The sequence below is a fragment of the Zeus faber genome, assembly GCF_960531495.2.
Source record: "Zeus faber genome assembly, chromosome: 9".
NCBI classification, from domain to species: Eukaryota; Metazoa; Chordata; class Actinopteri; order Zeiformes; family Zeidae; genus Zeus; species Zeus faber.
Genome location: NC_137197.1, coordinates 12,406,948 through 12,418,295, shown reverse-complemented (window position 1 = coordinate 12,418,295; position 11,348 = coordinate 12,406,948). Strand labels below are relative to the sequence as shown.

The following is an 11,348-nucleotide window of genomic DNA, read 5'->3' as shown; positions in this document are numbered from 1 at the left end:
ATGATTTCTGCCAAGAAAACTCCGGAGAAGAGTCGTTATCCTGTCCACTGTCTCGTGTGGCACAACAAGCACCGGCAGCTGGAGAAGGAGCTCGCAGCGAACGAGCAGGTAAGGGAATAAAGAGGAAACCGCTCCAGACCCATCTCTCTACGTTACTGGGGGGGGGACCTATCGCTTCATTATTGAATCAAGGGGGAGCCTCTCCAGACCTATACCTCTGTACTATTGAAGAAAGGGGAACCACTCCGTTCCTATCTCTCTATTAAATATTAAAGAAGGGGGAACCACTCCAGACCTGTCTGTCTCAATATCACAGACAATGCACTCCACACCTATCTCGATCGCTATGTTACTGGAGACAGGAAGTGCACCTCCATTTCTATCTCTGTATTATCGAATAAAACGGAACCACTCTATTCCTATCTGTAAATTATTGTGTAAAAGTGGAACCACCATCTCCCTATATTACTGAATCATTAGGCAACCATAGTAATAAATAGGGAACTACCCTAGACCTAACTATATCTCTGTAGTACTAGAAAGGGGGGGGGGGGCGACCTCTCCATACATATCTATATCTCTTCATGATTGAATAAAGGCTAAATCACTCGATCTCCGTGAACACATGGGGAATCACTCTGTACCTATCTCTTCATTATTGGAAAAAATCCTATCTCTACTAATAAGGCCTGTCTCTATATTACTGAAATACACACTCCAGACCTATTGTATCTCTATATTACTGAATACAGGCGGTGCTTCTCCAGGCCGATCTCTCTGCTACTGAAAGAAAGGGGGAACCACTCCACTCCAGACCTACTGTATCTCTATATCTATATTATTGACGTGTAAAGGGTGTGGTAATTTAATGGGTGGTGGTGTGTTGGTGGCGGCAGCGAAGTGCTGCCCAATAAAGGTCTAAAAATTGGGTGTAGGACTATTAGCAGTTTTTTTAGGCTTTTAGATTGTACACTGACATTTTATTTATGCAATTTATGACGTGCATGTTATTTCCACAGTGATCAGTGTCTAGGCGGGTAGCCATGGCCCTCTGATCTTTAACTTGGGTTAAAATGAATGTATCTGCCTGACGCATCATCTTGGGAAGAGGTGAACTTCATGTCTGTCCGTCTGTCTGTCTGTCTGTCTGTCTGTCTGTCTGTCTGTCTGTCTGTCGGCGCGTCAGATTCCGCTTTGCACATGTGTAGAGGCAGCCTCGTTGCGTCCACCTACCCGCCAGCTCCTAAACCTTTTGTGAGTGGGTGAGACAATGCAGACACTGTATGTGGTGTGGGCGAACAGTTGCTCATACAAACACAGCAACAGCCACAGTTGTTGTTCGCTGTGCGGCGCTTTCAAATCACAGATATGTATTTCGATTAAAAGGGTAGTCAGATGTGTTCTTCTTATGCTGGAGACAAAAAGGTGGTGTGATGAGGTGGCTGAGGCGCTCGATGACGGATGTAAAAAAAAAAAAAAAAAAAAAAAGTGCTGCTGGATTTTCAGGACATGATTTTGGTTTTAAGTGCATGGTATGTGCTGGTGAATTCGAGCGTATTTTTTTTTAGCAAATGCACTGAAGCAGCGTGTGCGGTTATAAGAAGTGCTCGGTAGGTTAGCGACCTCAAGCACATTTTGAAGTGCATGCGGCTGTCTCAAGAAATCACACTCTCACACTCATGCACTCTAGTGCACAGCCGCCCACTCAGCCACCCACCGGTGTTGCACACTTTTACTACCTGCGCACAGTTTGTGAATGCACATGGGCGCAGCACAAAACCCACACAGGCTCGTCTGAACAGGGACACACAAACATACACATTTTGTGGATTTTATCATTCCGAAACACACCTCCGCTACCTTTGTGTGGTGTTGCAGCGCTACCGATTCTTCTTTTTGACATTAAAGCCAAATTGGCCTTTATTATCATCAGAATGCTTACAGTGGGGAAACCAATAAACAAATGTGATTGTACAGCAAAGTGCTCTGATGGGATTCTATTATATTATAGCCTATCGTCGCCGGACCAATTCCTGAATGCAAATGATACCCCTTTCCCACTGCACCAAAAACCCGGTAACACCCGCTAACATCTGGTATTTGTCACCATTTTGGAAAGGAAAAACCCCGGTCCCAGTCCTGGGTCCAATGACCCTGCAATAGACACAGGTTTTAATCGGCTCCACCTCTGATCCGGCTCTGGTGTGAACAGAACACCCGGGTCGACCCGCTAATTTTGGTGTGAAAACGGTATTAGTCTGGAATCTCTCTGTTCATTTTCGATTTTTCCAAGGGGCGTTACCAACGCGCGCAGACCAAAATGTCTCTGGACGCGATTGGATAAACCTACATCCAATCAGAGCATTGGATAGACCTACAACCAATCAGAGAATTGGATAGACCTACAACCAATCAGAGCATTGGATAGACCTACCACCAATCAGAGCAACGAAACATGTGTCTTAGCTCTGAACGACGGAAAAATGGTGACCAGTGGGGCCAGTTGGTGAATTAAGCTTTTACCAAATCCTGTTGGAAGTATGGCAAACACATCTCTCTTATCAACAAAAGCTTGAAGTGCAGCTGTTTGTTTCCTCTTTTAGAGAAAACCGCCCAGTTCGTTTAATACTGTCACAATAGCGGATTCAACATACCGTTCCACGTCAGCGGCAGCCATCTTGGTAAGCTGCGTCAAAGGCGCTCCTCTGCATCGTCATCGTATCAAAACCTGCCCCATATTATATAGACCGTTGTGATTGACCTGACCCTGGCGAGGTCGGTGGAAATATTTAAATGGGAGGGTGGGACGTATTCTGCAGAGCTAATGAAACATGAGCTGCAGATTCGTCTGGTTCCCAGGCTAATTCTATTATATTCTTAGACCCGAACAAGACATTTGGTGTTTGCAGCAACGGCACAGGTGACATGTTTATTTCATTGGAAGGGGTGCATTTAAGCGTCCTTTTTATACTTGAGGCGGAGGGCACCACAAACCCATTTCTGCGCATGTTGTTGTAGCTGCATTGTCCTGGATTGTATTATAATAAAGTGTTATCTTATATCTTATCTTATCAATAGAAAATTTTCATACTGACTCTATGTACATAGTCCAAGTAAGAGACAACAAAGAGTTACATAAGTCGCTGAAATTCGTTTCACCTACTCTGGTCCAGAGTGGACATTATCCAGAGTTAACGTGATAAGATTCCGGGGCCGAATTCCTGGCAAAATACTTGTTTTTGAGTAATGTATTTGTTCCATTTTCTAATCAACACTCACATGTAAATAGTGACAGCAGTCTGGATTATGCTGTATATCAAGAAATACAATTTAAGGGGTACATTTAAAAATAAATAATAGTTTAAATTACATTTGCTGCATTTGTGGAAAAAAAAAGAGCTTCTGTGGCAGTCAGGGATTCACAAGGGAACATGATGGAAAGTGGATCTTGTTCATTTTTATATTTGACTGACCATTTAGTATTTCTCTTCCTTTCTAGTCGACCCATAATATATAAATGGCCATATGTCAAGTTAATCTCTCATGAATCAGAGCTCAGGCCCATTACCATTTGAACCATGTTTCTGGTGTGCAGAAGATTAACAAATGGGTCTTGAGATCCTGAATGTCATCCATTTTCCAGCAAGCCCTTGTAGGCATTTATATTTTATGAGTCACATTTAATGGTTATCCTACTTTGAATTCGAGGAACCCGGAAAAAAACGAAGATTGGGGCTTTCTCATTATATCTTTTAATGTGTGACCGGAATCACAGAAGGAGTGTTTTTTTTTTTTTTTTTCTTAATCGGGTGATAAAAGAAAGAGTAATATTCATTGCCCAATATGGCAATTTAGGAGAACCCTCTCTGAGCTGCACGTTGAAGGGTTCATTAAACCAACACGGCGCTAGGCGGAATCATACTTCATAAACTTTATGTTATCAAACGACATTAATAACTGGACTAATTCATTTGGGTCACGTGGGATAGACCTCGCTTGAAGGGATATTTTTCCATTTCCCACAAGGGACTTTGTTCCATGGGTTTGTTGTGCTGTAGCTCCACAGCAACTCGACACACAGGACAACACACAACCTGCTTCATGAACCCGTGGACTCTAAAGTGTCGAGCTGCCTCTGACGCTACGCAGGAGGGAAGTCAAGAGCGCAAAGGTGAACCATACAGTCCAGGAACAAGCGAGGAACTTCCCTTTTTTTCGTTCCCTCTCACGAGTCGATGGACGTCACTCCTGGCTTGTCTCATCCACAGCAGCGGCTGCTGTCCTTCTGACTTCTTGCCTTTTGCCCCCGCCCCATTCTGTCATCGTCATCCTTCACTGTCTTTCTCGCTTTGCATGTTATACTGTATGCTGTGCTGTATGTCAATATGTGAGTTTGTGCGTATGCACTAGTTTTGCATGTGTCCCTGAACTTGCATCGCCAACTCAACTCCTCAGGTTATCACTGTGTGATGATCAGATCCTGTATTTCATTTCACAAATAAATAGTCAATTTGGCAAAATATTTAAGTAAGTAAATTATATATATTATGTTATTTTAACATATCTACAGTTACTTTGCCTTGTTGTAAAAGAAAATAGTAAAATAAAAATGTTTTTTTTTTGTAGGCCGATGAAATAGGCTATTTAAGCCAACATTTTAAATAATATGATAAATATAAATAAATAAATAAATAAATAAATACAATAGATAGATGAGGAGAGAGAGAGAGAGAGAGAGAGAGAGAGAGAGAGAGAGAGAGAGAGAGAGAGAGAGAGAGAGAGAGAGAGAGAGAGAGAGAGAGAGAGAGAGAGAGAGAGAGAGAGAGAGAGAGAGAGAGAGAGAGAGAGAGAGAGAGAGACTTTATTCCTCCCCAGAGGGAAATTGCAGTGTCCCAGTGGCTAACATCAAATCAATAGGCAGTAATAATAACAAACAACAGAATGCAAATATGAAAACAGCAATATAAGGGGGAAAAAAGTGAAATGCACATTAAAACTCACAGTTTTAATTTAAACTGTACACAATAAAACATATACAAATATGGCAGGTAATGATAATGGAAAATAACCTGAAAATTGTAAGCAGTGTAAACCTAAAGAATATCGATTTGAATAATAAAATGGCCTCCTAAACTCTCTGTAGCTAGTGTGTGATGGAATTGTTTGGGAGCTTTTTAATAATTGCAAGACTCTGTGTCTGCGAAACCCACCCCTATGTTGGAATGATTTACTCTTACCAATGACAGGAGCTCAATTTTAAAGGGCCTCTCTCGCAAATTTCACCTCCTGCTCTCGCTGTATACGTGAACGGCGGGTGCGATTTACAGTCACGTCAGCGACACCATGATTATCCGTGGTAAATTAGGCGGATTCTTAACCACGGTAAGCCACTAGCTACCGCCGATATTACACTTGAGGAGTGGAGGCCTTTCAATTTAGATCGACGACCCGATCGATAGACTTGTCTTCATAAGGCTGTAACCGCTCAATCACAATCTCAACCAAAGTACCGGTTTCGGTGCTAAAAACCAGTAACGCAGTGACTGTTTAATCAATGTGTTGCAGCAGGGAGCGCCACAGAAAAACCTTGAATTGTTCAAAAAGGCAAAAATAAAGCAGTGGAGGCAGCCGACCTCCAGCTGCATGTAGGACTTTTAAGGTGGAGGGGCATGTGATGGACTGTGATGACGGGCAGATCTGTGGGAGTTGGCACCGTATGTGTGTACGAGGGTGGGAAACAATAAACAAACGAGGCCTCTTGAGTCGCAGACCTCTTGTCCGGTGCTCTGTATTACTACTATTTAAAGCTGTAACAGTTGATGGGATGGATAGAGCTTGCCCTTGCTTGGCACACGCTCACACACACACACACACACACACACACACACACACACACACACACACACACACACACACACACACTTGGCATACCGAAGGGAGTACATGGTTTATTTTCAGAGGAAGGGTGAGCGAGAGGAAGAGTGAAATTAATTCAGTTGTGACCGAGAAGAATGGGAAAGTAGGGGAGAGATGTATGCCTCGTCAAAGCCTAGTTTATAAACTTAAAGAACTCTTGAAAAGATCCGGCCGCTATCTAATATGCGACAGATTGTATTTTCTCTGCACATTTTTCTTGTTTATTAAGCTCAACTGTGGAAAAAATGCAAAACGTTAATGACCTTGGGAGTTGTTAGAAAGGCGATCGCCGGCCATCCGTCATATTTATGGAATCAAATGATGGTCATTGATGCGTAATCAAATTTTGCCGCTGTAGAAATATTTTGTGCATGTGTGGAAAAACCTTTGTGCACACGGATATAATTTGCACATGTGTAAAAAATATTTGTAGCTGTAGAAATATTTTGTGTATGCGTAGTTAAAATCTATGCGGGAACATTTTCAACAGTGAGGATTGAAAATTCTCACTGTTCTCAGTCAAGTCTGAGAGGTGGACCGACACGTTTTCTACCTGTGTATGCGACACTGACGTTACAAGCTCCAAACTACCAGTTACAAGCATGGACTTTGACCCTGTTTTTACCTCTGAGCTGACTAGCAGCACATTGCCCACTCACTGGCCAATCGTCACATTATTATATATATTTTATTATATCTGTGTGCACCAAACTCTTTCATACATGCACAAAAATATTTCTACAGCAGCAAAACGTTAAATCACAGTCACAAACCATTTCACAAACTAATATATACAATATTCACAAAATACTAATGGCCGTTCTTTGAGTCCATAGATACTGTAGTCTTCCAAAGGCTTCAGCAGAACGAAGAGACTCTCTCCTTTGGTTTTCATGAGAACACTCGCGAGCGTCAAATATCCGGCGATGTTTACCATGCCGATGCCATTTCCTCTCGGCAGAGCAAATGCCTCGGCTGTTTTTTTTGGGGGGGGGGGGCGTCGCCCACGGGCACCGCCTGGAGCCAAGCTATCGCCCGATCCCACCTACCGGCCTCGTAAACCTGTTCCCGCCTAGGACGCGAGGCATAGTCCACCGTGGCGTCCAACCAATGTTCCATCGGCTGCACGCGTCGGAGCTTTCCAAGACTGCCGGGCAATTTTGGCAGTGATCGAGCACTGAATGTGTGTGGGATTGAGTTGAAATGAAAATGCCACGACAGAAAACTACGGTGGAATATCAGCTTTCAGCGCTAGAAAGAGAGCAAGAGGAAGACGGAGGCGGCGGAACAAAGCGGTGATGGGGATGAAAGCGTGAGAGAGAGAGAGAGAGAGAGAGAGAGAGAGAGACGGATAAAGCTGAGGCAGGGGTCAGGAATATGGAAGGGAGAGGGCAAGTGCGGTAGAATGAGGCCCTGTCCCGCACGCGCACGTATATTTTTGAAAACATTATTTTCCCTCCATCCTTCCAGAAACCCAGTTTTCTGTGTAAGCGTGTGGACGAAGTAAAACGGAGCCTCTTGAAAAACGCTGACGTCAGGGCCTCAACTGACGGCCGATGAGGGACGGCTGACGACCATTGCGTTGTGCTCTGTCTCCTTTAAAAGTTTAAAAGTCTTGAGGAGTGGCGTCCATGCAGTGTCATGGATGAATAAAATGAAGAAGCTCGATATGCATGCTCCTAATGGTGTTTGACATCGAGTTTTATGACATATTATCGCCCCCCTACTGGCGTGGCGCGCTTACAGAAAGTGAGCGTTTGAAATGGTTTTTTTTTCGCATTCTCGTACGGACGCAAAAAAATGCTTTTTCAGAAATGGCCACATCGCTGCGCCGATGGACGGTGGAGGGCGGAACGCCGCGACGGAGAGATGGGGAAGAGAGGGTCGACGGCGAGCACGGAGAGGAGTAACCGCATTTAAAGCAAACGCAGCGTCTGTATCCAATGACGCAAATATTGAAGAAGGAACAGAGGCCCCGTAAAAAAGAAAAGAGCAGCGACCCGCCCCCCGACGGGAGGAAGCAGGAAATGAAATGAAGATCTCTCTGTTCTGCCTCTCCGCCGCTCTCTCTCTCTGTTTGTCATATTGTCTTTGTCTTCGAATCTGTTTCTGCATCTGTCTTTTCTCTCTGTTCTCTGTTTCCCATCACTCTCTCGGCCTTTCTCTGACACACACACGCACACACTCTCTCTCTCTCTCTCTCTCTCTCTCTCTCTCTCTCTCTCTTGGGAGCGGGGTTGTAATTTGGCTCCAGGGGGTTCTTCTCAGCGCCTCCCCTCTGGCTCTTCTCCTCCGCTCTCTCTCTGTTCTGCTGGATCTCTCCATCCGACCGCTACCCCTCGGTCCAGGAGGCCAATCTCTTCTCTACTCTTCTTCTCTGCTCTTCCCCTCATCCCATTTTACCCGCTCTGTGCCCATGTTTTTATCCTCCCCTCTTCTCCTCTCCTCTCCTTCTCGCTTCTTCTTCTTCTTTCCTCCTCACCTCTCTACTCTTCTACTCCTATCCTCCTTTCAAATCACTTCTCCTCACCTCTCCTCTCCTCCCCTTTCCATTTCTCCTCCTCACCTCACCTCTACCCCTATCATCTCCTCTCCTCCCCCTCTCTTCTCTTCTTCTCACCTTAACTCTCGACCTCTCCTCTCTTCTCTTCACCGCCCTTCTCCTCTCCTCTCCTCCCTTTTTTTTTACCTCCTCATTTCTCCTCTCCTCGTTTCCTCTTTCCTCCTCCGCTCCTCTCCTCTCCTCCTCTCACTTCTCCCCCTCTCACTTCTCTTCCCTGTCTGCTCCGATCACATTTTCCTGTATCCCCTCCTCCTTTGGGAATTGCCGTCCCTCTTTACCTCTAACTATCCACCCATCACTCTATCATGCCCACCGCTCACCCACCACCTTCTCCTCTTCTGTGCATTGAAATCTGAAACCTATCCCTGGCGAGGCGCGGCCGTGAGGGGAGTGGAATGAGGCTGATTCGGGGTCAGATTTAGTTAAGTCCCTGAAAGCTTTTCACAGAGAGACAGAGGGGGGAGATTCACCACGCAAAGGGCAGCGACGGGAGCGCGGAGAAAGCAGCGAATGAGTGGCAGGAGTAGAGGAAGAGGATGGAGAGAAAGATCCAAAGGGACGATAGAGTGCAGCGAAAGATGGAATGACAACCGGCAGAGAAGGAAATGCAAGAAAAGTAGTCATAAGACAATAAGACTTACGATTCATCGCAGCTGTGATAACAATGGCTGTCATGACAAGACTCTTTAAATTGAGTAGAATTTACATGATTTATGAAAAGAAAAATTGCGAAACTTAAAAAGGAGATAAAAATTGAGAAAACTGATTTTGGTCCGGGATTTTGGTTGTAATTGTTAAATAATAAATTTTAGCCTTGACGAGTGCTTGCAATTTCAGACTTTCTGAGAGATTTTAATGGTACAGTTTAACAAAATGTTAATAATTCAGTCCACTGGGGAAAGACACTCTTTGTGACTCAGTCGCAGAGGACTGAAGCCCCGTCCCCCGCTTGCTTGCTGTTCGCTGATTATTGAAAGTTTATTAATATTGCAAAATTGCACCAAATTCGACACTGCACATCTTTGGGTCCCCAGCAATACACCCTCCAAGTGTGAAGTAGATCGGATGAACGGTTGTCGAGATAATAAAAGGACATACAGACAGACAGACAGACAGACAGACAGATATTCCATCCTTTATAGTTATTATAGTAAAGTAATGCAACTTTATTAACTTCATCGAGTGTTCTGCCTCTACTCGCTTGTATTCATATTCATATTCATGTTACTCATGATTATTTCTTAAATATTTATTGTTTGTAAATATATTATGAAAAACACCATTATTCATCCCAAAATATTGTGAAATTATCAACATCAAGGTATTTGTCCAAAAAATATTGTGATTTAGTCAATATTGCACCGCTCTGAAAACCGTTGATGGCCAAAAGAGGGAGAGAGTAAAATGGCATTGAACTAGGCAAAAAAAACCAAAACATCCCAGTTTTATGATAAGGGGAACCGCCCAAGTCAAATTCTAAATGTCATTATTGCTGCTGCCGCGTTCTGTGGTGTCGAGACGCAGCGAAGGAAAGGAATCATACAGAGAAAATGAGCTGCTGATTTCATTATCAGCTCAACCCTGCAACGATTACCATTTCACTTGTTGGAGGCACTTACTGAAATTGCAACATACACACACACACACACACGTGCATACCCTGCCGCACACACCTAAAATCCCATAAATAAAGACACAAACATGCATATGCAGTCTGTGTTTTACACACTGGTGAACCTCCTTACATGATAATGCTCAAACATGATCTACTTATTCACTCCTTCTGAGTGTGTGTGTGTGTGTGTGTGTGTGTGTGTGTGTTTCTATCTATCTATCTATCTATCTATCTATCTATCTATCTATCTATCTATCTATCTATCTATCTATCTATCTATCTATCTATCTATCTATGTATTTACTAGCCTATGCCTTCTTTGACACCATTTTCCCCACCGTGCATTATTTTGCTGTAAGAAGTAAAAGTGGGAGAGAGAGAGAGAGAGAGAGAGAGAGACAGTGGGGGGGGGGCGAAGGAAAGACACATTACATATTCCGGGATTTAGGTCAGCAGTTTTGTGCTTGTTGACGTGGGAGCGCCGCTGTTTGGATCAGAGCCAGCGTGACGGGGAGATGGAGCATGTGAAGTGTTATGAGGTGGTGTGGTTCCTGTCGCTCCCGTCGTTCCTTCCACCTAGTTGCATCCTTGCGTCCTTGTTAGGTGTATCTCCTCCGTGATATTAGATAGTAAAATTAATCAGGGTATGATGAGGTGCTGATGCAAGAACGATGTGGGGGACAGTTACTTTTTACACCCCCCCCCCAGTGGGAATATTTGGGGGGGAAAGCCTGTATGTATGTTATTTTTGTTAATTTTTGTGTACATAGTGTTTGTGTGCCCCCATGTGAACATGAATACGTGTGTGTCTGTGTGTGTGTGTGCGTGCGTGCGTGCCTGTGAGTAAGCGCGAGGGTGCAAATGAAAGATTGATGTGGGCCTAAGTACCTGCCAAGCCGCATCAGGCCGTGCGCACACTGAGAAAGAACGAGAGAGAGAAAACGAGGGGGAAGAGGGAAAGCGAGAGAAGAGAGGGAGGGAGGGAGGGAGGGAGGAGAAGGAGCAGATGCCACAGGCAGAAATGTCTATCAATAATGCAGCCCCCACTGACCTCACCCGAGAAAGAGAGAGAGAGAGAGAGAGAGAGGTACAGTAAAGAAAGGGGAGAGTGGGACACTAGGCAAATCTATAGGGGCGACAGAATGGCATCGTGGAGGTTAAGAAAAGAGAGTGACACGGGAGCATTGCAGCTCTCCTCCTTCCGAGAGGAGGAGCGGGTGGGGGGCGGCAAAGGGAAGGTGAGAAGCCAGGGGC

General features: G+C 44.5%; 1 protein-coding gene across 1 annotated transcript in view; it reads left to right on the top strand.

The window, feature by feature from the left end:
* The window catches only part of ankrd13b (ankyrin repeat domain 13B), a gene marked incomplete at its 5' end in the record, with an annotated part of 45,866 nt that continues 34,518 nt past the window's right edge, over positions 1–11,348 (top strand). The window contains one exon of the mRNA XM_080007085.1: positions 1–108. Within this exon, the coding sequence (XP_079863211.1) occupies positions 1–108 (108 nt within the window). The remainder of the gene's footprint in view (positions 109–11,348) is intronic.